The sequence below is a fragment of the Mixophyes fleayi genome, chromosome 1 (genome assembly GCF_038048845.1).
Source record: "Mixophyes fleayi isolate aMixFle1 chromosome 1, aMixFle1.hap1, whole genome shotgun sequence".
In the NCBI taxonomy this organism is placed as follows: domain Eukaryota; kingdom Metazoa; phylum Chordata; class Amphibia; order Anura; family Limnodynastidae; genus Mixophyes; species Mixophyes fleayi.
In genome coordinates this window covers 371,644,241-371,671,238 of record NC_134402.1, presented here as the reverse complement: position 1 = coordinate 371,671,238, position 26,998 = coordinate 371,644,241, and the positions used below count along the sequence as shown (strand labels likewise).

Sequence of the window (26,998 nt, the reverse complement as noted above, 5' to 3'; positions counted from 1 at the left end):
ACCGAAATAAAGGTAAATATGCGCAGTTCTGAGGACCATTGCGGCTACTTGAATTCCCCCCTCAATGTAGCCTTTATTATGTATGCCATACTTCGGAAAAGCCTACAAACAAACCACGTGTCCTATATGAGTTTACCCTAAGTACATAGCTAGCATCTGATTTTTGATTGCGTAAAACTCTCGTTTTGAGCCCATTAAGTTCATAAATCAAACTTTCACCATGTATTGGCATCTTAAAAGTAGCGATTACTGGAATGTATGTATCCCAATTATTGTTCATGCTGTTATACACAAGCCTTACACACATAACGTGTGACAATATCACGTGTTAGATCATGAGCGGCTCATCCCGTTATGAACACTGTCGCAGGAGTATCATAGTATCAGTCTGTATGGTAGATTAGTTTACCACGGTGATCCTACGCCATTTCCGTAACGGACTCTGCCCCCCCCCGTCACATACATACACTGCCGCCGCCGGACCGGAGCCGCCTCCCAGTTCCCCGGAAGTAATGCGGCTCTCAGGCTCTCCTCCGGCTTCCTCCTCGCAGTTTTGACGCGATTCCGCTTTGAATTGAGTGTCATGGCGCTGGAGACCACCCGGGAAATGATGGAGGATGGGGAGCTCAGCGGCTCTGACACAGATATGAAGATGTCAGCACCGGGAGACAAAGCTCCACAGCAGGTAGCCAGCAATGTTGCACACATGTATCCGTGTACATGAGGTAATGCATATGTATTGTGTGATGGTGTCTACCCTGGAGCTCAAGCATGGTACATATAGATAGATCTAGTGGCTTTTTCATTAATAGCCCAGCTCTGCATACTGACGTTTTATTATGGGTTTGCTGTATTCTGTGACCCTACACTTATTAGGCAGCCATACTGGAACTTGTAGTGCTGTAACATCTGCCTTTGACTTTTGTATGCTGGCTTTTATGGTGCCTGTTATTTAGCCTGTTTACAAATTTGAAATTACAGCTATTATGACTTTGTTACTTGTTTACAGTTGATTGTATTAAAATACTTTATTTGATTCTTTGTGACTAAGAATAATAAGGTATATTAGCATTGTAGCCATGTGTCTGTCATGTTTAGACTTTGAGTTTAAGTGTGAAATCTGTAAGATGATACTCTGCAGGATGTTGGGTGCAAGCAAAAATAAGCAACGTTTTATATACTGTAATACTGGGAAATGAGCGCAGGAACACGTGGCGTGAGGCTTCAATCGGTCCTCCTGCTTAATTGAAGCTGCTCCTTTATTTCTCTACACTTATGCCTGATGAAGATAGTGATATTATTAAAAGGTATTGCTGCAAACACTAATATTATGGTTGCCATACAAGTACATAGGTAGTTGTCCAGTGTGATGGAACCCCATCATTATTTACCAATAGCGTATGAACCAATTCCACAGCGCTGTACAGAGAATATTTGTCATTCACATGTATCCTTGTCCCAGTGGAGCTTACCGTCTAAATTCCCTAACATACACACATACTAGGGTTGGTTTTGCCAGCAGCCAATTAACCTACTAGTATGATTTTGAAGTGTAGGAGGAAAACACGGGGAGAACATACAAACGCCACACAGATAGGGCCCTGTTCAGGAATCGAACTTATGACCCCAGCGTGAGACAGAAGTGCTAACCACTGAGCCACCGTGCTATATGTTAATACTACTGTAATTGTAAGGAGAGCATTGAAGTAATACTTCTCCTTTTTGTGGTTGTTTCTTTTGGTAATTAAATGTAATAGACCAGTGGCTGGAACTGTTACTATGTTACACTCCCACATTAAATGATAATATCTGAGAGTCCTCTGTTCATGGGGAAAATATTCCCTGCAGATATATTTACCACCCAACCCTACACAATTGGCGGGTATGAATTATAGAGCATGAAAGTTTACATAATTTAAACCAGCTGATATCAGCACTGTGACATTGGGGTAGGGTATGTCTATAGATGACTATTTGTTTAAAGTGGACCTGTAGCACTTATACGTTAAACAGATGTCTCAACAGACAAATATAAACCTGTTACATTTCTTGTGTTACCATATAGTCTCTTCTGTATTCATATTTTTTTTTACATATTTTCATGAAGTTAGCAGTCTTCTGAGCTAGCGTAATTATTTGAGTGAATGTGAACATCTAATGTACTGATGGCATTCTCTTGTGCTCTTTAGATGCTTTCTGATATCATTAAACTGTGAGTAGTTTGCCAACTTTCCTCATATTGGCTTTTCAGTTATCATGTTAGATTAATTTCAAAGGATAAATAACCCTTCACTACAGCGAATTTGAATAACTCCTAAGGCATTGTATGAGGAAGTACTATGCATAGAGTGGGGTCACAGATTTTATATCTGACTTTCTTAAGAATGGTATGGATGTTAATAACTGCACATTGAAACTAGGCTTTTACTGAGGTTGGAATATTAATGTTAAACATTTTAAAGTTCAAGACTAGTCCACAGAATGCAAAAATTGTCCTATATGGCGATTAGGCCCAAATACAAGCTCATATGTTGCTTCCATCTGCTCTTTTGGGTGTATTTTCTGGAATTCCATGAGAAAATCTAATCAATCCCTATTGTAGTCTTTTCCAAATTCAGTCCTCAGGGAGCCCATCCCAAATTCATATCCCCTTCCTGGAGCACAGGTGTATTAATTACTAACTGACATGTTAAAAGATCTACAGGTGGTATAATTATTTCACCCGTGATCTTGAAAGCTTGCACTGTTAGGTCTCCATGAGGACTGAATTTTGGAAACCCTACCTTAATGCATTCTGCTGGGAATAGCAGAATGCATTAAAGTTGTTTTGGTCTGACATTTGGTGATGTATGGGCAACTTGAGTAAAAAAAAAAAAAAGAGGCAAATTGCCTGACAAAGTGAAAACAAGTCATTATTCCTCACCTGTGCTGTTTTTTGTTGTCCCATTATGGCTTTATTTAGATCACAAACAATTGGAGCTTTAAACCCATGTTTTTCAATGTAGTTCTGTAAAAAAACAAAAACTTCTGATATCATGTTTTAATCCTACCTAACAACATCCATTTTGGGTAACTTAATACATTTTTATTGTTCACAGAAACTTGGTTTAACCAATGCTTATGGATGCTACAGGGGTGACAGTTCTGTTCCATCCAGTGTTCCCTACCGCAGTGTCAAAGGCTTGGACTCTAGCGATGAGAGCTTATCTGATTCTGATGAGGATGAATGTGCTCCATGGAAACATAAGCGTCAGAAGTCTTCCCACCCTCCTTGTGAAGTGTCAAGGCCTGCACTGGCCTCTGTTTCTTGTCAAAATGGGCAGACAAAAGGTGCAAAGAATAACATCTGGGGATCAATACTTCAGGAGCAGACACAAGAAGCTGTGGCAACAGAGCTTGGGATCATGGACATGGATGGCCTGCTAGACATGAGCAGGCAGTCCGAGACTTACAACTATGTCCTGGCAAGAAAAATGATGAAGAAAGCAAATAACGAGGAAAAGTCAAGACTAGATAAAGAATTGGATGAGTACATGCATGATGATAAAGAACATGTGCCAAAAGAAGAGAACGGACACTTGAAGAGGAAGAGACCCGTGAAAGAGCGGCTTGGTGAAAGGTTAGCGATGGACTACAAAGGTCGCTATGAAATAACCGAGGCTGATTCAGAAGACAAAGTTTCTGATGAAATTGCTTACAGGTAAACTCCCTCAATTTTATTATTCATTATAAATGTTGTGCAAGTATAATTCTAATAGATGCATTTATTAAAATGTGGAAATTTCAGTTGGTTATCAGGTTTTTTTGTCTACATGCTTTCTCGAAATAGTCTATAAAAATGCTGTAATGCTTGATACGGTGCAGTACAAATAGGCTAGTATAATAATGATATGTTAAGATAGGATGTTTATCATGCTTGCTGGAAGATTACTATTATTGGCCTGAGTGTGTGCAGGCCAATACTGGGTCCACACCTTCTTATGTCAAATCTCTAATAGTTGTATGGCAGAAACTGATTGTTATGGGTTAAAGAAAAACATTTATATTGCATTTACAGATTCACCACTACTCATAAATACCACCGACACTGTTCTTTATCTTTGTAATAGAATAGTGCTATTTCCAATAGTAAGGCAAAATGACTTGCGTTTAGTGCTTCAAAGTTGAATTGTTTGGCCTAACCACTCAGCTCTCTGTTTGGTTTCACTGAAAGGATGTTATATAGAGAAGCATATAAAAAAAATTCCACCACTATGTCAGAATGTTGTAGACTGGTTTCTTCACCCCTTTGCATAATGGCTGCAGAGAGAATATTGCTGTCACAAATGTAAAATGCAAATATTAAAATATTGAATTTATGCTCTTAAAGGCTTTGCCATAAATATATTAATCATAAGATTTAGTTGAACACTGTTGCTATAACCCATGTTGCATTTAAAGTGTCAACAGCATGCTTTCTTATCAGATTCTTAGGGAGACATTCTGCTTTCGGATGTTACAAAGTTGTTTCTCTTCTGCATGTTACTATTATGCAGTGCTCTCCTCAGAATATTTTGCCAACCGGGTGGCATTAACAAGCAGCCTGGTGGGGGCAGCTGTACTTTGCAATAATATTGTAAAATGTTGGATGTTATTGCCCACACCTGCCAGGACTGGTCAGACTAGTGGTTAGTGGTCTTAACACACACACTGCTGGCTGCAGTTCTCACATCGTGCCAGTTCTAATAGGAGAAACAATGGTTTATTTTATTATAATATGACTCTAAGGGGGGTATTCAATTGTTTCTTTTAACGCGCTAAAACCAAAAAAAACGAGCGCTCTAAAAAAACTTCATATTATACGGTAATTTTGCGCGCGTAAACAGTTAATACGTTACTTACTCGCTGCCAGCAGGCTGAATTTCAGCTCGCTGCTCAGGGAGCTGCGAGATGAAATTTAGCGAGTAATTACCGTATTAACGGTAATATTTTTAGAGCGCTCGTTTTTTTTTTTGTTTTAGCGCGTTAAAACAAACAATTGAATACCCCCCTAAGAGCCGTGTTGCAAGTAAAAACAGCCGGCTGGAGCACCTGGGAGAAGTGCTGGGGAGAACACTGCTAAGTCATGTACTTTGTGGTATTACTATTTGTTTAGTAAAGTTACCAGATTCAGTAACTCATTCAAGCATAAACTGTTGATACATTGTTTAACAAAATATAGTTGTTTTTCTTAAATGGAATATACAGTTGCTGAGAAACAGCATATTTGATTAAGCTAGATATGTTTCTTGTTTACATAAGCATATGGCTTGTGAAGGTAGTGGTTGCTACAGTCCTGATATTGTGTATGTTATCATTGTAAGCATGTGAGCAGGGCCTTCTTACCTTTTTGTCTATATTACCTAGTATTGTATTTTACTATTTGTCCTCAATTGTAAAGCACAATGGAATTTGCTGGTGTTATATAAACAAATGTTGATGATGATTTGCAATATAAAGCGCTTTCAAGTGAGAATACTGCTTTGCAAATTAAAGCTGGCCACACAACAGAATAACTGGCCAATTTTGCCAGAAAAGTGGGTGGTTCAAATTGGACAAAATCTGTATATTTAGTTCTTGTCCTCATGTTGCTCCCATTGGCTGCAGCTCACTAAAGGAGGGGCAACCGCAAGCTATTACCATCCACAGTTCAACTGAATTTAATCTCCAATTGTCAAAATCGGGCATACCACTACCCAATGAAAATGAGCATTAGAGGATCCCACTAGCAAAGGCCTAAGTTTACCACAACACCATCACTCCCCCTCTATCCCCTGCTCCCATATTCTTATGCCTTTGTTGTTTCAACATCTGTTCAGCTGCCCACTGAGCTGAGTTGTGATTGCTGTCATCATCTCTGTTTGGCTGCTGGACCCTGTGTACTCAACTGTCAGTATCATGGCCTTTGACATATCAGAGCTTCAGAAACTGCTTACTCTATTAACCTCTGCCAGGGGGTGGAAAAATTATCCTTCACTTCTTTCATTGCCCTGCACTATTTGAATCAATTGTTCCTTTCCACTCTCTCATTACCTGCCCCAGCTAATACACGTTCATTCAAATCTCTTCATCATGTACCTACTCAATTTACACTCTCTTCTATTCACTATCGCCACACTTCTCTTCAAATTCCTCTTCTTTCTCCATCATCCTGTTTCTCCCTTCCTTATTTTGATTTCCCCTTCACTACTTCCCTCCTCACTAGTCTGCAAACATCAACTGTTTTGTCTTTTGCTCCCACCAGCCTACATAAATAGAAATAATCCTCACACCAACAAATCCTCCTCACATGTCCTGTTCATCAAAGTGCTCCTTCTCATGGCTACTGGTGACATCTCACTAACCCTGGACCCCGTGCATTCCCCTTTCTCTGCTCACATTCGTCGCTCCATCCCAAACCTTTCCATCTACCCCGTTCTTGCAATCTCACCAACCTTATCCACCTATCTCCACTACCCTCTTTTTCCTTCTCCTGTGCACTATGGAACGCTAGATCTGTTTGCAACAAACTTGCATCCATTAATGATCTATTTATTTCTAAAACCCTCAACCTCCTTGTCATTGCAGAAATTTGGCTTACCTCCTCTGACTCTACATCTCTTACAACTCTCTCCTATGGGGAACTCTCCCTTAGCCCCATACCCCCAGACCCAGAAACAGACAATGTGATGGAGTAGGTATTCTACTTTCTCCAAGTTGCACCTTCCATTTCAACTACTCTTCTCCCTCTCCTCCACTGCATAGCCACCTTTAACTCGCCTCTTTAACCTGTTTCATTCCACTGGCACATTTCTATTTTTCTTTAAACATGCACTCATCTCACCAATTCTAAAGAAACCATCTCTCGATCCATAATCTCTCTCCAACTATCTCCCTATTTTTCTCCTCCCCTTTGCTTTCAAACTACTTGAACGATTAGTGTACAAACGTCTGTTTGACTTTTTCTCCTCTCGCTCTATTCTCGACTCTCTACAATCAGACAATCAGACTTCTGTGCCCAGCATTCCACTGAAACTGTTTTCACAAAAGTGATTGATGGTCTACTTACTGTAAAGTCTAAGGGTCATCTCTCCATACTCATTCTTCTGGACCTCTCTGCTGCTTTTGACAGTCTTGATCAACCTCTTCTCCTACACAACTTCATTGGCCTTCGTGACACAGTTCTTTCCTGGTTTACTTCCTACCTATTGAACAGCTCCTTTAGTGTTTCTACCTCTACCTCTGGCACATCCTCCCCTCCACTCCCACTCTCTTTTGGGGTTCCACAAGCATCTGTTCTTGGTCGTTTACTTTTTTTGTGTACACCTCTTTTGGGGCACTAATTCACTCATTCAGCCTCCAGTACCAGCTCTACGCTGACGACAACCAAATCTATATCTCTTCCCCTGACCTCACCCCTTCTGTACTATCTCGTGTAACCGTCTTTCGGCTATCTCCACATGGATGTTCCAACGCTACCTAAAGCATATCAACATATCCAAAACAAAGCTTATTATCTTCCTTCCTGCCAGAATCGCCACCTCCCCTAAAACCTCCCTCACTGTTTATACCACAATTTCCTCAATCTCCCAAGCCTGCTGCCTTGGTGTTTCACTTGATTCCGCCATCTGCTTTATTTCTCACATCCAGACTCTCACCCAGTCCTGTTGATTTCACCTTAAAAAGAATTGCCATAATATGCCCTTTCCTTACTCAACATGCTACCAAAACTCTTATCTGTTCTCTCATCATCTCCCGTCTTGATTGCTGCAACAGCCTGCTATCTGGAATTACCGACACCCATATATCCACACTTCAATCCATCCTAAATGCTGGTACAATAATAATCTTCCCCTCTCACCGCTCGACCACTGCTGCACAGCTTTGCAAATCCTTACACTGGCTCCCTGTGTCCTCCAGAATCAAATTCAAATAGCTCACCCTTACCTGCAAAGCCCTAAATAACAACACCCCTTCATACATCTCAAATCTCATATTAAAATACTCTCCCTCAAGCCCTCTTAAATCTACCTCTGACCTGCGCTTTGTCTTATTTGGTAACCATCTCTCACTCACTCCTGCAAGACTTCTCCCGTGGTGCTCCCCACACTTATTGAATTCGTTACCACACCCACTCAAGCTTTCCTGCAGCCTACAAGTCTTTAGACTTTCCCTAAAAATCCATCCCCTTTAATTTAAACTTATTTTACCCATGATGATGCTGTCAAAATCCCCACTCTAAGCCACACACGCTCCTCTTGTTTCAGCTGTGACCTCTTCCACTTAAAATGTAAGCTCTCTAATGAGCAGGGTCCTCCATTCCCATTGTTTTCATGTCTGTATTTGCTTTCTGTTCTTGTTTTCCATACTGTACGGTTTTGCAGATCTCTGTGGTGCTTTACAAACCCACGATAATAATGCAAGAAATAGTCATTTTTTACACATCCCTATTACATTCAGTTCCCCTGTGACCAAATTCAATACATGCTAATTCACAGGTCATCTTCAGTTTCCTTAAATTATTTCATAAGCTGTTAGAGAACTAAACCCCATTATACTTTTCTTTCACCTGACAACTTTTTTTTCTTTTCCCCAATTGTAACTTCTGTTTCTTAAATGTTTTTTTTGTTTTGTTTTGTTCACCATTATATCACAAACAGCAAGTAACACATTTTTACAGCTCTGTCATTGAATCATGAATGGAGGGCACTAGACAATAATAATATATTATTGAGGAAATGATTCTGTAGAGTTTATGCACTTATCTGTATATATTCTGCAGCACTGCCAGCTGAGATGATCCTGGGAAGTAAACCCACAGTAATTGCACAACCACAGGTTAAAGTAGTAATAAAATTGAGGGTGCTGAACAAAGAATGTAGCTAAAGTAATTGTTTTAATGGGATATATGGTAAAGTAAGAGATGCACTTCAAATGAATATCATTCTCAGAAGCATGACATGAGCAGCTATCTAAATCCACCCACTAAAACTGCTCCAGCTTCTATAGTGTGCATCTTAAAGGGTGCCATTTCATATGCCAGGTAAGTGTAGCACAGGGAGTGCTTTTGTTCCACTTCATCAGCCATTTTTACAATGACTAAGAGCTGAAAATTACCTTACAAAACATATACTAATGACCATGCTACCTTATAAAAGATAATTCAAACATTATATTCTGGACATATCCCCATAACTCTTGAGTTTATACACTTGCAATGATGTATTACTTTCCTGTAGAACTCGGGTGTATCAGAATTTAGTTTAGATTAAGAAATTGGACCTCAGTAATTGCACCCTTTATAGGGTGAAGTAGTCACAGATTCATGTAATTGTTTTAATGGGATAAGTAGTAAAGTAAGAGATTAATTTACAATGAAGTAGTTCTCGTAACCACATGCAGAGCATTTTTGCCAGCTCTCTACCACACCAAAAGCTGTATATGTCCTAATCAATCCAAAAACATGTACCCTTTGATATGTGTTTCAAGGAACCTCTTCTACAGGTATGGTAACTTGTATCAGTGTGTGGGAACCACCTTATGTGGAGCATGTGTTTAATAATATTCAAATCCATTAGCAATGTCCCATAATAATAAGAAAAAGTAGTACATGAAAATGTGTGTAGACAATTATTCCAATCAAGGCATATAGAACATCCGTCTCCACCTCTAAACCCAAAGTTAACTTGTTCAATGCCAAAAAAATCTTAAGGGGATCACCATTATCTTTGTCCATTAAGATGTCTGTTTAACTTATCTATCTGTCTTTAGTTTAATGTGTCTAGTGTTCTAACAGTCTTTGGTTAAATTTTCTTATTTTTCCCCAGCAACTATAAGATTTAAATCCAGAATTGGATGTTAGTGCATATTACATGTGCCACATATGTACAATTTATTAATAGGTTTTGCTTGTCTTTTCAGCATTTTTATTCTGGACAGCACCTTTAGTCACCAGTTAGCATTGCTGCCCACAGTGTTGTGGTCATGGTTTTAATTCCAGAGCCCTATCTGTATGGAGTTTTCTCCCAAGGTTCAAAAACGTACTTGTAGGTTAATTGGCTGCTGACAAAAGTGTTTAATTTAAACTGTAAGCTTCAATGGGACAAGGACATATGGAACTGATTAAATATTATCTGTACAGCCCTGCGTAATATGGTAGAGCTGTATAAACAATTATTGCCTCAAACTGTGATAGCTTTGCTATATATGAAATTAGGAGTTTTGTTTCCAGTAGTTGAGAGAATATGGTGGAGAATCCTACATGGTCATGATGGCGCTAATAAGAGCAGGAAGAAACCAAAATTTGTGCAGGGTCATCGTCACTTAAACAGTCAACAAATAATTTGCAGTGTACTTTGGGAAGGCACAAAGTGTGATGGCCAGGGTGGATAAGGGATTTTAAAATTTGATCTATTTTTAATTCTTAGATGTTGGCTATCCTTTTTACATCCATGTTGCTTAACGGTCTGAGTATATAATTACTGTTGCGCCTTGTTTAAAAACATTCGCACTTAGTAGTTTTGGAGGTAGAGAAACCTCATTCTGAACTAGAGAATTAACCAGGAAAATTTGATGAATTATCAGTGTGATATTAAACGGTTTATAGTATTCCCAGCAAGGCCTGCTACGTTCAATGGCTTCAGAGAAGTGAAATCTTAATTAATTTCAGATACAATCATATAGGCCACTAGAGATTAACTGTGAACCAAGATCTGTGGAAGTTTACTAAATTTGCTACTACTACTATTTGTTGATGATTTTAGAGTACTTAGGATTGATTGTGGTAAAAACATATAGGTGTTTTATAGTAGGAAGCAAAGCATTCGGATAGCTCTTTTGGTTTTTCTAGTAATTGTCCATTTGGCTTCCTAATAGTTCTGAACAAAAGTTGTTTCTTGCTTGGGCTTTTTTGCAGAGAATGAGATTTATTAATTTTGTCACTAAATTTTCTATCGATTCTCATAGTTTTTGTTTTTAGTCTTTTTGATTAAGATTAGATTTAACTGACTTCTAAGTGAAGTGAGGTTTTTTTTTTTTTTCTAAAATTATTTACACACAGATTTTGTCTGTTAAACTTTTAATTTCTTGGAGTATTTATAAAGATATCTCAAATCACAGGTGTGCAGCCCAAACAAACATAAGGGAAGTCTACTTCTTAAAATTAAGGACAAACTATTGCTGAAGGGGTTCGTTCTATTCTAGTAACTTGCCATTGAACTACCACTCTATTTTGATATCTGAGACATGATCAATTTTAGAAATTGTCTTTATTATGTGATCTTACCTTGTAATTGGGTGTATTTTAGATAACTGTTTTTAGATTAGATTAGCGCGGTCTCTGGCCAGACTAATGCCTTTATAAGCGTCCCTGATGCCCTGTAAAACTAATACTGCTCCAGAGTGGTCTCATGCTTTGTTATACGCATGTGACTGGTTTAGACCAGTGATGGACAACTGACAGCCAAACAAGCCTTAACCCAAGGCCCCCTGCTCTATGCTCCTGCCTTGACTTATTCTCTGCCATGTCATAAAGAAGAGAATAAGACTGAATGTGATATTAGCAGCTGGCTTCCATGTTGCATGCCCTTCTCTGGTCAACGCAGTGAGATAAGGTAGCACATCTAATCAGAGGAGGATGGAGTGCAATTTAGTCTACACCACGTGGTCTTCCCCCTTTCTCTGCAGGCTCTGGACTGAAGGTAAGTAGCTTTTAGGCTGGTATTAACCTAACTAGTCATTAATGTTGTTAACAGATTAGTAATAGGTGGCCACTGGTCCAGTGATGAGGGCATGTTGGGGGTTTGAGGGACATGGGTAAGTGTGAAGAGAGTTTGGGAGTATGGTATGTGAGGGGTATTTTAAGAGCAGATGGAGGGTCTGAAAGGCATATAGAAAATCTAATGAATATGTGGTGACATTTTGTCATAAGTGGTGTGGAGGTCGGGGGTTTTTTTCTACGCTTCCTACCTAATAATACCGGTCATTTGTCACTTACTAGTGTCTAGTGTTGTGTTCATACCGCAGGGTTAACTATTACACATAAGCCCCTGTTTGCCTGAGGGCACACAGAGGAAATACATCCTTGAGGCTTGATACACCTTGTTTTCCTTTGATTTCCCGTAGAGTACAGTTAGAAACCCCAAGTTCACACTTGTCCTGTCCTTACACTCATGTGGTATGTTCTTTATAGTGGGGGAGGAAGTTGTCTCCCCTTTTGGTGTCATGTTTAGTGGAATATTGAGCCATACTGTGATTTGCTTACAGGATACACAGAACATTAGCTGAAGTAAGAATACGTTCTCCCAAACGTCTAGGTACCGCAGACAATCTGTGGAGAGGAAGATGCAAAAGATGGACAGAACCTAGTACGACAATTAACACACAAGTCTCGGGTCTCTTGCTATTGTTTCTTCTGCATTGATACCTTTTACCAAGTATATTAACTTTTTCTCCCAAAAGTTCCTTAATGCCATTAATGGCTAAGGACTGGCTCCACAGATATTGTTGTGATCTTAAGTTTATTTGCTGTTTCACTATGATTTGCAATTGTTGTGACCATGGGTGTATGTTCAGCCACGTGGCCCACCTTTTTTTCTCAAGAGTATCCTCAGAAAGCTTTGGTTTAGTGTAACTTCTACCACTGGTGAGGGTTGTAAGCTATGCAATTAATCTTCAGTTGTTACTTATGAATGTTACCAAACTTACCTGCTGCTATCCCTACTATAGATATCGCTTCCATTTCATTAGGCCTTTGCATTACCACAGCCCATTGCCCCCGACACACACAACAATGGGTAGAAGTGTATGTATGGTTGTCGGCTCTTTCCTCTTGTAGATTACACGTGTTGGAGGGCAGTGTATATTCCTAATACCTGCTGCTCCAGAGGTATAATTCTGCTGTACCAATGTTGGTTGCTAGGCCTAGATTCCTATTGGGATTGCTATTTACCTTTTCTTAATGGTAGCTACATATTATTTGAAATTACATTGTTGACATCCATTACATCTGATTAAATTGGAAGGCCCAATTGTTGATGCAGAAGTATTGCACATTTGGATGCAATGAAAGCTGCTTTGCCAACCATGTGTTTTTTGGGGGGGTTTTTTGTAATTTTTTTTTCTTTGTGTGTATGGTGACAGCTGCTCTTCAAAATTTCATAATTCCAGGCCTCCTTCATGTTTCTGGGAGCGGAAAATCATTGAACTGTTTGCTCAAGAATCTTTTAAGTAGGCCTTGCCTTTTGTCCATGTTCATGTTCCACCCCAGCTTTGATATGGCTCCCCAAATTTGACACTTTACTTGGGATTGTTCCCTTTGTTCACTTAGCAGTTTTTACAGTCATACTATATATCATGCCACCTATTACTCTTCCAACAGTCCAAGGAACTCTACATTTCATGCCCTCCTCAATTGTGTAAGTGACTTGGCACATTGAATGAGTTGGAGTGTTTTTGGAAAAAAAAAATTTTCAAATTGATTTCCTAATTCACTAGGATTTGAGTGTACTTTTACCATCTGATCCTGCAATGCAAGACTGAATGTAAAGCTGCCCTGTTTGTGTATGAGCAAAAAATGTGTCTGAACACGTTTCCACATATGTATTTTTATTTAAATGCATCTTAACATGTGCACAACCTTAAAGCTAGTATATGGGTGGATCTGGAGTAAAGATGTGTCAATTGCCATTGTTGACTCCAAAGTTGACAACCAATTTATTTTGGTGCAGAATGTACATCCCCTAGATAAAGTATTTAAAGATCTGTGTAACACAAATTACATGTCTCAGAGGGCCGTGCTTAGCTTCCATTTGCATGCCCTTCTGTACTCTTGTTAACGCTCCTAAACCCCATCTCCAAGCGCAGCAGGCTGCAAGTGTAAGATATGTGAAATTGCACAAATACAATTACTTGCAATTCTAAATCAGGTGTGAGTATCCAATACTGTACATTTGTTTGCATTCCTAATAGCCTGTCTTAGCTGTGTATTAGTCAAAACTTCCATAGACACTGCTTCTTTTTCCCTGTGTCCCAGAGGCATATATATCAACAAAGTCAGTAAGGGTTTAATTCTCTGCTGTCCAAATTGATTTTCTAAATCGGTCAACTATGGTTGCATATATTCTCTAACTTCCTCTGCTTGTCTTCTCTCTGCATCAGGTTACAGAAATCTGTCTGTCCATCTGCAAAATATTTCCAAGGTGGACAGGTGGCTTTTTTTTTTTTTGTAAACCCCTGCTCCTTTTGAATCTCTCTCCCGGTTCATTCACTGTCCAATATAATGGTCCTCTCGAATTCATTGTCTGTGTCCTTTTCAAAGTCAGAGGGACCATCTGCATCCCAGGTCTTTCTAGGGTTGTCTACCCACCACATCTTTTCCTCTTTCTTTTGGCATTCACAGACCCTAATTATTAGAGTAGTATTTTCTTCTATAATTCTGCTTCTGTCTGTGTGCATTCTGTATTCATTCTGATTGCCCTACTAACTGATCTTTCAGTATTTGTAATTCTAAATCTGTTTCCTTTTCTTTTTCCTTTTTCCTTTTTTCTTCTTCCTACATCTCTGTGCAGTCCATTCTACAATATCCATAGTGTTATTGCTGCAGCTTTCCACTTCCCTTTCTTATACTAAGAGGTCTTAAGGTTGCTTACTGATTTCTACACATTTTCTTAAATAGGAAGGGATATTGTATCAATTCCTGAGCTATTGGGAATCAAAATGAACTATTTGTTCAGCCAAGAATGGAGCTCAGTGTTCCCTCCCTCACTACACTTTTGTATCTAAAGCACATCATATACTCTGTACCAGTGATGGGCAACCTGATACACTTTAGTGGTGTGCCCCTCTTATCTTCAAAATTGCTGCACCTTACCTTTAACATCAATGATAAGTTAAAATAATACCATTTAATCAAAGAAAGAGACACCTATCTAATAATATATCAGCAGGCATTTTAAACAAGTGTTACAAGCTATAACAAGTACATCTGACAGCCGGTAGGAACTGGGAGCTGCAGATAAAGACTCTGAGGGCAACCTGTTTCACACCACTCCTCTATACAATAATATCTGTTATTTTACACTTGATAGTGGTAACAAGTCTTGTTTCTTTATTTAAATTTATAACACTTCCATAGCTGTTTTTCCAATTATGTCAATTGTCATGTGAATGAAATATTAAGTAGCTCCAAGTAGGATGTTATCAAGGAAATACAAAGGAAGCATGCACTGATTGAAAAAATTAAAGTTGGCTTACACCAATTCTGGATGGAACTCCATTTTTCTGTGCTTGTGCAGAAATCCGGCAGAGACATTAGGGAACCTAATGTTATGTTACTGGGTACTATGTTTCTTCAACAATGAAGATAAACAAAGGACCTTGCAGTGACATTTCTTATTTTTATCCGGTCTGTGCACATACAAAAGCTTGCCATTTTGTAGTATATCATAGTTGTCTTTTATCTATTTTTGTTGTTTGTGTGTGTGTACTTGTATTTCTATACTTGTGGGGACATTGATCTGTTTACACACCAACACTCTGGGGACCTCGGTCATAGTGGGAACACAAAATGAGGTTCCCACAAAACTGACTAATGCTAGTTAAAGCAGGAGACTTTACTAATCTATTCTGGATCAAAATCTGGCATGTCCCAATGAGTCACTTTTGTTGGCCAGAAAGTGTGTGTGTTTTTGCAGTGGGGGTGAAAGTTTGCACTCCACCACCGGCTGTCAGTGGAACAGCCGACTCACACACACAGTAGACTACTTGCGTCTGAAGTAAAGGGGATTGCAGCTATTCTGCTCTTTATTACACATAACTGGAATCCAATAGACTGTCACAGCATTCTACTGAAAGGAAAATGGGGGCAGTGGGGCACGACACGGCCCAGTGGTGGCTCTGACTGTAGCGTAGAAAGCATATGTCCCTGACTCTTTAGTGGAGAGAGGTTCTATGCACAGTAATTTTCGTCCTGATGGTAGGTGTGTTTTAAACACAGAAGGCCAAAAAGATGATGTGGTGTCCATCCAAATACTTTCACAAAAAAATGATGGCTCCACAGAATATAATGTGAGAAACCTCTTTCGAAAGTAGCTCTCCATATTGAGCATGTTCTTCGTAATGATACTAAAGTTGCTTGGACCGTGCAATTTCCCATGCACTGGAAGGAAAAGTGCATGCAATTTGTACATCTTCGGAATAGCGGAAACTTTGCATACAACTCTGAGATACTAAGGAAAGGACACTGTGTTCTTATCCATGCAAACTACCAGTCAGACATGGTTCCCAAAGGTTTCATGCACTGTGCTTCTTGCCAAGGCTTGTTTGTGGCAACACATGAAGACAAGCTAAACCAAAGGTGCAACAAACCCAAACCTGGCAAAAACAGGTCCAGTCTCTGTGTGCCTTTGCCCAGCTTGTTCCACCTGACATTCATGGTGGCTTCTGGAAACTTTTGAGCGACATGACCCCAGATTAAATTTTACTTTCAGTCAAAAATGATAGATGCAGCATACAGATGGGGCAACATCTCTTCAACTGGCTTGGATCAGATGTTGACGAGTACATCTGTCAGAAGCTTCAAGAAATGGAAAGGCTATTGTTACATGCTAGAAGACCTACGGGTCATTCCACATAAACACAGGGTTTCAAATTGACTGTTGCAGATTGTAATGAAATTTGGTATAATAAATGCTCTCATTGGTGTAAAGAAACCCCCCCCCCCCCCCCCCCCAAATCTTAGGCTGACATGTGCACTGGTTTTAAAGTTATACGCTTTTAAAGTTGCAATTTAAATAAACATTAAAAGCAAATTTTTTGTTAAAGTGCATTTGTAGCGCACCTGATTGAGCTAGAGCATTTTGGAATGCCAAGCAATGATTAAGGGCAGCATTTCTGTAATGGAAAGAGCATGCAGCTTCAAGATGAACTATGAGGCCAGCTGCCTTTAAAACTCTGAAGAAGTCGAAGTGGAACGTGAATCAGCTCTTACCTTTTCACTGAAGATGCGAAAAAGATGCACTTGAATATCGAAGAGAAACAGCAGGCATCCCACAACAATTTATCCACCAAGCCTTTGCTTAAAAATTGAACATTGCTTGCAAAGGTCACCCTGGCACTGGTGACCTTATTTAATTTGAGTTGGAAAGGGGGAGTTTCCAAGAATCTTTCGACTACCTCCTCTTTGAGAGATACTTTCGAATTCCTTTGAATATGTTGCCTTAGCACTTTCCGAGCTTGAGAAGAAGCTCTGCCAGCACTTGCCACAGATTAAAATCTGGGAAAATGAGGGATAAATGTTCCAATCCTGCTGACACCAGCAATGCAAAGTGCAATGGAACTTCTTATAGAAAAGCGCAAAGAATGTGTAGTGGCTGTGAAAATGTTTATAGGTTTGCCAGACCAGCTGCATTGTCACATTTCAAGGGCTCCAATTACATACGCCTCTTTGCCTAAGAGTGTGGTGCTTAAAGTCTCCAAACACACTCTTCCACAAATCTTTGAAAGCATATTGCCACTCTTCAAATGTTCACAACATCAGGCTGCATCGGAAGTCTTACTCCCTCCCAGAAGGTACCCTCCAACTCTCCAAGATCGACAAACTTTTAATGGCTCTCGAGAGGGTAAAACTTGCTGAATTTATTTCAAGAATTTCAAAGAGATGGACATTACATCAGACCTACTATCTGAATCATGGTTTTGACATTTACCTCTGTCTTATCTTTGTGTTTTTGTTTTGTTATATTTTTTAGAACTGGTCCAGCTAGAGAGTGACGAGTCAGAGGATGAACAATCCACTGAAACAGTGAGACAAGTGGTCAGTCGACACTTTCCTGTCAGAAGGGAGACAGTGTAGGGATCTGAAAACACAGGACCAAAGACCAGCCAAGGCTTCCAAAGGTTGGTTTAGCACAGGATTTTGTTATGCAAAGCATGCTTCTATCTCTATTTTTAGCAGATTCAAATGGACAACTCTACTTCCTCTCAGTTGTAAAGAAATGCAGAAATAAAGCTGGGACAGAGGTGTAAGCTGTGGAGAAGCACATGATGAAGTTTATTCAGAAATGCATTGTGCCCGGAAAGCATATTTGCTTCGCATGTATCATGGCTGAACCATCCGCACTGAGAGATCGAAACTGGTTGGCTGTGAAATTCTACATAAAGAACTAGCTAACAACTGTTAAGAGAAATTAAAATTAGTTTAAAAATATGCAGTGGTTGACCATGACTGTAACCTGTTTGACTAGGGATAGCTAGGTGTCGGTGTATGGATGTCCTCAGGTGGCCGGAATACATGAAACACGTGTCAATTCTTTGATCTAAGTTTGTCTGAAAATATCAAGTGGTAATTATGGTGACATACCCATATGATTGTCCTGTTGACGACATTAGAAAAGTGGTGTCCCTATGTTGCATGTCCTCACGATGCAATAAAAACAAGTATATGTGTGTATGTTGCACTATATAGCACATTATTGCTGGTGAAATCTGGGAACGTACTAACTGCTTGTCTGACGGGCAGATGCAAAGCATACTTCATGAACTGCAGGCTTGTTTCTATTGCTCCCACACTTGCCCACCAACTCCCTCTCACATAAAAAGCCAATTTACATATATCATGGGTTGTTCCTGTGATCATCAAGTGCTTTGCTCGAAAAGCAAGCAATGCCTGTAATCGCCAAGTAGCTGAAGACAGATGCTAGCAGTGTACCTGTAATAACAAACTGGCACTATGCTTGTGGTTATCCTTTGCCTGGAGCCAGGAACGAACACCGTACTTGTATCTACCAGCTGCCTGGTGCCAAGAATTGGCACAGTGGCTGTATCCATGGACATGTCTCCCCACAAACAACTACAAATATTATTCTGTTACCTTACTTATCAAGCGTTTCCCCCGACTTTATTTACTTGTTTCACAAGCCCCCTCAATGTACAGAGATGAGTATTATTATGTTGGTGCTTTATAAATAAAAGTTGATGATGATAATCTTGTATTCTTTGTTGACTTCTCTGATAAATACTTCTACATATGTTACTGTTAATGATAATGTAAATATAAAGCTTTACAATATCATTGGTGACTTATGTACTCCATACCTCTTACATATGAGTTTGGTTTTTTTTTTTAGACAAAAAGTGAAACTGCACTTTACTATAAACACTTGTGGGTATAGTCAAACAGAAGATGCACTTAACAGAAGAGAACTCGTGTGTGTATATATAGCAGGCCATTCTCCACAGAGAATAATGTACCTTTTCACCTCAATGTGTTTCTATGTACCTTAGTGTCTCATGGTCACCCATATTATGTGCCTACACTGCCAGAGTTGGGCAGCCATTAAATACAGAGGGGCATATTCTTGTACAGCATACAAATTTATACATATAGGAGTGAATATTATAGCTTGCATATAAATGCTGAAATTGCTAGTTCACATATTGAATGTTTTATGGCAAATTTGAGGTCTGACATGCAAAGCAAAAAAAGCTTCAAAACATTTAACAGCAGTGAATACGTTCTGTGTGCTAGGTCATTCACATGTACTACTGATATGAATAAAGGTACATTTTTCAGTACTATGTTATCCCCAGGGCTGAAATCATTTCAGCAGCAACAGCCAGCAGACAATCGGCTAATGTGACATTCTCCAGTAACATTTAATGATGTCTGTTCGAACACACTTACAGTGATTTTTGAGCTGTGAGTTTTTTTGTTGACATAATTGCTGCAGACAATTCACCAGTCATGCAACCCTAAGATACACATCAGTGACAGCCCAAGCTTCCAATGTTTTGGCTATTAACCTTCCATTCCCTGACTACTTGTTTACTATAGACAGTGTTCAAAGTAAACACAGTATACAATTGTGCTGAGGTTTATATTTTTCCACTTTACTTTACTAATGTGAATGGGTGGTGTGAATATATTTATGAGAAGAATAATAGAAAAGGGAGGTGGAGTAAATAATTGTAGATTTTTGGTATTTCTTAGACACAGGAATTTTCCGTCAGACTTTCTACCTACACTCACTGTGAGTAGCACTGCTAAACCATTTAGTAAGTGATTGCAGAAACCGTGTGGGAAAACGATTGTCATTATTTAATGTAATTTTCAATATTTTAAGCATGGGGCTCCAAATCATGGAAATAAAACCGATCTGGAAACCCAAAGTTACATGTATTCCAGAACCCATAGAAGTTTCCTTCAATTTGTTTCCAAATGAAAGCCCTGTCTGTCATGAAAATAACACTGTTACATTCACTTCAGTAGTGCTTATGTAGAAAAGGGAAAAAAGTCCTGTTTAACTGGCCCAGGGAAATTGTAAAATGTGGTCTGGTTGCAAATATATAAGATTTGTGAAGGTGGACGTTTTATTAAACCTCTCCTTTAGCCATGTATTGTTAGCCAAATAACACATTCACTAGGAACACAGTACACGCTAGATTATTTGAACATATTGATCAGCCATTTTAATGGCACTCCTTTGATGTATAGTAATATGTAGAAAAAAGTTTGGTATTGTGTACCATTGTTGAATGCAATGTACGAATGGGTTTCTTTTGTAGTACAAGAGTACAGATCGTTGTTTCCTTGCTTGTATGATATTTTGTTTTTAAAACTCTATTTCAGCTTGCTTTTGATCAGTTGTTCATAGGTGACATCCAGAGTTCAGTTTGATGTTTGTTTTTAAAGTCCTGTCATTTTGCAGTCTTCTTGTACTGTATATGCATCTAAACGCATTGTTTATTCATGTATAGGATATGTTCAGGGATTAATTTCTAGGGGATTTTGCTCTCTGAGTGATCAGTTTACAAGGTGTAAATACTATGAAATATTGCTTTCACATGTTTCTTTCACTCCTGTAGGCTCCATGAACCTAAGAAAGATCTCATGCAACGAGTTGTAAAAACGATTGGCACCAAGAAAGCTATAGAGCTGCTTATTGAAACTGCTGAGGTGGAACAAAATGGCGGACTCTTCATTTTGGTGAGATTAGCTCAATGCACATTCTTAATGTGTACAGAAAAATATTGTGTATGCCAATTTATCATTGTGGAAATATTCATTGGGTATGCTGTTAAAGGATGAATCCACATTTTCTAGGCTACTTATGTGTGTAAAGGGGTTTCCATCCATTGGTGCTCCAAACGTATGCAGTGCTATTAACTGGGAAAATAATTTTTTATTTATGTTGAAATTGTTTGTTTGGTGAGAACTGTTTCCTATCTGTACCGAAAGTTCACACTTATTTTTATGTTTGTTGCCAAAAAGCTACCTATAGGGATTTTCTAACTCAGTAGTTACAAAGTAGTTCACCCATTGTTTGCTTGGGTTTCCTCCCACACTCCAAAAACATACTAGAAGGTTAATTGGCTGCTATTAAATTTACCTTAGTCTCTCTGTGTTGGGTGTATTTTAGGGAATTTAGACTATAATCTCCAATGGGGCAGGGACTGATGTAAGTTTTCTGTACAGTGTTGCAGAATTAGTGGCACTATATAAATAGACCTGTATGGCCTTCTGTTTGTACTGTGTACGATGCTACGGAAATCTTGTGGCACCTTTTATAAGTAATGGATAATAGTAATTATGCTTTATATTTAGAAAAAGAAAGATAAAGATTCTAGCCTCAAAATTGTTTTGTATTCGTGTTGTGTGCAGGAAAGTAAATGTGAAAATATTGTCTTTTATGTTTTATCTTTATATAAAGATATTTCTGTGGGAGATGCGTGGAGGCAAAACTCACTTAAATATGTAGATTTCCGGATACATTCAACTTGTCTGCCTTACTTTACAGAATGGAAGCAGGAGGAGAACTCCAGGTGGTGTTTATTTAAATCTTTTGAAAAACACGCCAAGTATTACTTCGGATCAAGTGAAGGTATGTACACTTCCAGATTTTAGGTGTAAAATGTTACCACATCACTGTGTGTGTGACCTGACCTTGGTTGCGTATGATATTTTTGTTCATTTTCCAACACTTAAGTTCTTTACGCAACAAAAACCCTTGACAGTAGGCCTTGCAGAAGTGTAGGCTTTTGTGTATTTTTTATTTTATTTTTTTCAATGTAATCTGGTTCGTTATCTCAACTTAACCTACATATCAACCAAAGTATACATTTGTGTCAAGTTTTAATTGTAAAAATGTTCTCAGGGCTAAATTATAAAAAAAAAATAAAAAAAAGTCAGTTTGTAATTTATTGAAACAGGTGAGCTCAGATCACTAATAAAAGTTAGTAACAAGCCAGTGTCCATCAATGTTCAGTTGGAAGTAAAACAAGTGCAGCACAAAGCAACCAATCACAGTGCTAAAGTCCTACTTGGTGAAAAAAAGTCTCTGTTCTCAATTGTGGTGACTTGGGACTAAGTACCGTTTGTGGAGGCTATATGGGGCTGTTTAAGAGGCACACATGGTTTTGTGTTTGGGTATGGGGTTGTACTAATTGTGTTAGTGATGTGATTGTTATTCGAGTCCCATTGCACAGTAGTTTTAATCGCTGATGTTTTTTATGCTGTTTTGGAAATTGGCCACCAGACATTTTAGTTTGTTGAATGATCAGAAGCTCCTTCATTAAAATCATAGATTATCATAATCATAAATTAATTCATCAAAGAGCACTCTTACAGAGACCAAATTACATTTTAGAACCCCCCCCCACCACCACCTTGCATTTTAAATGCAGGGATTTAATTTGCTTGCACCCCTATGAGGTCACTTAATTAAATCATGTGAGGCTCCTGTGGCACGTCGCTATATGATTCTCCCCTTATAACTTTACAATAGAAATTTGTCATGTGCAGTACAAAATTAAACTTCAACTTGCACAGCAAATTTGAAAGGGAAAATATAGACAAACATTTGGGAGCAAGGTAACCATGCCTACTTTCCCCTATATTCCTGAACTTTGGCAGAACATTTAGTATAGAAATAATCAACTTCAAAGTTAAACTGTATATGGCAGTCTGTCATGTTCATGATTCTGGAATAGTTTTTTAGACCTTTAATAATTGTGTTCATGTGAAGCTTATGGACTTCACAGGTCATTTTAATTAGATACAAATATACTGTAACACTAGCATTTGATCAGTTATTATCTTTTATCAGACTCTTGTAAAGGTACCCGCATATAGTCTGAACCTGAGTGACTGGATCATCTTGCAGTTTTGCCACCTATGTGGGTGGTCGATTCAGACAAGATTTGGCCTCTCTACTCTTGGAGCAGTCTGTGGGATAACGTCTGCCTTTGTGCACTTTTCTTTTAACTTCAGGCCGAAGCAAACACGCCAATAGCTGGCCCATAATGATCATATAGATTTCATGATCTGTCATCATGGTTGTTTTGGCCACAATTTGCAACATCTGGCTCATTGCCTAATAATGCTGGGTGTGTAGCCTGCTTAAGATCTACTAATGAAAGTATATTTTACTATAATTTGCAGCTCATTTGCTCATATCTACCTTACAATGTGCACTTTTTGTCAAATCCTTTATAATATTTTCATGAGCAATTTTTGCATTTAAAGTGTATTCTCTTTTGTTCTAAGGAAATTTTTTACATGGAAAACCAGAAGGAATATGAGAGTAAAAAAGCAGCAAAAAAGAGAAGACTTCACATAGTTGGAAAGAAGATGAAACAAGCCGTCAAAGGTCTTAACTTTCAAGAACATGACGACACATCAAGAGAGACCTTTGCCAGTGACACAAACGAAGCTTTAGCTTCCTTAGATGATGAAAACACTGAAATGAAAGCTGACACAGAAGATGCCATTGAGGTTGACTATTCCAATGACCTGGAAACGTTTTAACCCAAATCATGTAAGGACTTTGCAGAAATTGCAGCTGTATCTTAGCATTGAATATTTTTTTTGCTGCTTAAAAAGTGACAATACATCAAAAAAAACAACTTGTAGGGTATAAAAAGAAATGACATTGCTTATTAATTGCACAATTTGTGCGGGTCAGTCTTGATTTTGTACTTTTGCATTGATTGTCCTTTGCCTTATTCCCTTTTCATTACTCATAAACTGATTGGGATCATCAGAACAATGCCGTTTTCAAATTAGTTTGTGTGCCCATAGGGTAGCTGGTATAAGTCTGTTCTTATAGACTTTTGCTGCCATGAACCCAACCAACTACTTTAGTGTTTGTTTTGTACAAATTTACTGTTTTGAGGACTTTTTTTTTTTTCTTTTACCTTGCTGCCTTTGCATTTTTATTTTTTTTTTCTAATGCTTTTGTTTCTTTTTTTGACTTTGCGTGTATTTGGGCATGACAAAAAAGTGAGCTCTTGAGGATTAAAAAGTGTCACACAAAGACTAGTACAATTAAACTGACTACCATAAAATGTCTATTCACCTATGCCTTTTATTTTCATCCAGTTTTTAATGCCTGAACAATTAAATAGTTGCTTTTCTGTGGGACAGTTCCTGTTTTTCTTGTGTGCAACCTTTGCAGGTCATCTTTTGGAAAGCAGCATGCAGTGTGTCACATGTAAAAGTACATATTTCCATAGATAAATATGTTTCTTATTGCACAGAGCTAAATGAATTGGTGTAAATAGTTCCAGCATTTTAGGTTCTATGTCTTTAGTGTGATATTGCTATGGTGTTTTTATTTTTTATGGTTTCATGATAAATTGTTCATACTAGTGTAAACCACTTTCTACACCATATTATATTTTGTTTTAAGAAAATATTAAAAATCTGCATAAACTTCTCAAAAGTGCACTTTTCCTGATCAACCGAAAAAATGATTGGCTGTTGTGTAAACGAGAGAAAAAAGGAAAGCAAAATCACCATCAAAGAGGTTCTACGTCATCTACTCAAATAGTTATTTGTTGTGACCTCTACTAATGTATAGACATTGTGCTGAGTACCCAGGGACTGCACTGATAAGTATTCTTGTCAACCGCTTCAATTTCAAAGACAGTTTGTTACTCATCTCTTTTGAAAATCTGTCGTGGATGACATGATTACACACTGCTGTAGGGCAGTGACTTCTAGTATATTTAGCATATCTAACCTTTCGTTTTCTCTTGACACAACTCTTTTCATTGTCTCCGAAATTAGGCCGTAGTGAAGGCAGTTATTTAACTTAACTGCTAATATTTTATTTGTGTTTTTTTATACTTCAAGTTGGCATTTTTTTGCAACTGTTTAGTTATCCAATAATTTTCCTTTAAATTAAAATGTGTTAATATATGTAAGTGACATATTATATTGAAGGGTCTCTCTTCTGACTGACCAGATCTTCTCATGAAAGAATATGTTGAATTTAATGATTTGTGGTCAAAAATTTTGACGCTGAGCACCTTTCAAATTTTATGTATGATAAATAATGGCTTATGCACTGTATTGTGTACATGGCAAGAACTGCCATAACCAAGTTACAGCAGAGTAAAAGGAAAGTTGAATAAAGGTAACATTTTAAAGGTCATTTTTGTTTCAATCCTAGTTATGCCCCTTACCCAGTAACATCAAAATACATGCTTTTGACTAGTGTTTGACATGTAAACTCACTGGTGTTTAATGCAACACCAGTTTTAAGGCCCTTAACTAGATATTGAATTTTCAACTTTGGTCCACAAGCATCCCAGACAGGTCATGCCCTGTTGAATCAGGTGAAATAATTACGGATTCTGTCAAATAGATTAATTACCAAAGTAAAGGAATTAATAATCAATTTTAGTAATGAATAAAAACAAATAACACAATAAAATAAATTCAATTATACTAAAGGAGGGTACACATGACACTATCTTTATAACCAATATGTAATATCCCTTAACAGCATATATTATGTATCAAAACACCTATGAATTTTAGAAATTGGTAAACAAGCAAAATTAGTGATTGCAACACAGATATTTTACAGTTTCTTCAAATCGTTGATGAAGAAATCAAATTGCAGTTCTGTTCCAAACATTATGTGGTAAATGCAGGCTTATTAGTGGAAAAATACATCAGGATATGTCATCCGAACAATCAACATTCTGAGCAAGCCTATCAATGGTGTAGCAGGTAATTCATTTTGATCAGCTTATTCAGAATGTTGATTGCTTGGATGACATTTCCTGATGTATTTTTCACTAATAAGTCTGCTTTTACCACATAATTTTTACGGATTCCTAACACTGATAGAGTTTTGATACAGAATATATACTGTTAAGAGATATTATCTACTGGTTAAAAGATAAATTTGATAGCCTTTTAAATCTTTTTCCAAGCAGATATCTTTTCAGATATGTTTTTCATTTCAAATCTGCATAATCTTTGTACGGACTGCTCTGGAATTTACTTCATGGATAATCCTGAATATGCAGGTGCTTGCATCTGTCACGTGTTTATGCTTTATCACATTCTCTCATATATTATGCTGTAGCTGTGAAATGTGCTTCATTTACATTTTTTTTCTTCTGAATAGAGTGTATGTCTGTGGAAAAACAAAAAAATTTATTTTCCAAATTTGTATTTGCTGGCATATAATTCCGGAATAGATGCGCTATTTAAAGCCGGTCGGGTAGCTCAATCTAAAATAGAAGTTGTGCAAATTGGCTGTTGGAAAAGTGAACCACATGGAAAATTGTAGCAAGCAATAAATCTGGAGAACAGTAGTAGTATGCACTACTTAAATCAGGATAGTCCTTGAGCTGCTTTATACCATTATTATTATTTTTTTTTCATTTAGTTGAATGTCTTGCAAGGAGGGCATCATATCAATGTTTTTATGTAGCCTTCTTATCGCCATGTCAGGTATTCCTGTTCACTGTTTTTAAAAGAAACCTAGCATGTCTTTTTCCGGAATGTGTTTTCTAATTGTCCCTCCATTATCATAGAAAATTATATTTGTTTTAACACTCCGGTCAGCAACTTGCAACACTAACTCTAATGTATATGTATCTTTCGTATGGAGTTTTCAAACATGCTGTTTGGTTTGACTCTGTAGAGAACCGTGCACTCCATTGTTGTCCACTCGATAAAGCAGTGGAATCTTTGTACAGGAAA

The 26,998-nt window shown here is 38.1% G+C and overlaps 1 protein-coding gene across 2 annotated transcripts; it reads left to right on the top strand.

Moving 5' to 3' along the window:
- The first annotated feature begins 387 nt into the window (after positions 1-387).
- PHAX (phosphorylated adaptor for RNA export) lies at positions 388-24,343 on the top strand. Of its 2 annotated transcripts, none has more exons than XM_075178968.1 (5): positions 388-685; positions 3,099-3,700; positions 20,860-20,980; positions 21,792-21,875; positions 23,540-24,343. In XM_075178968.1, the coding sequence occupies exons 1-5, from the start codon at positions 584-586 to the stop codon at positions 23,798-23,800; spliced, it is 1,170 nt and encodes a 389-aa protein (XP_075035069.1). In that variant the 5' UTR covers positions 388-583; the 3' UTR covers positions 23,801-24,343. The 2 variants fall into 2 exon arrangements, with proteins under 2 accessions (XP_075035069.1, XP_075035075.1); XM_075178974.1 differs by having other exon boundaries at positions 642-725.
- Positions 24,344-26,998: the final 2,655 nt, after the last annotated feature.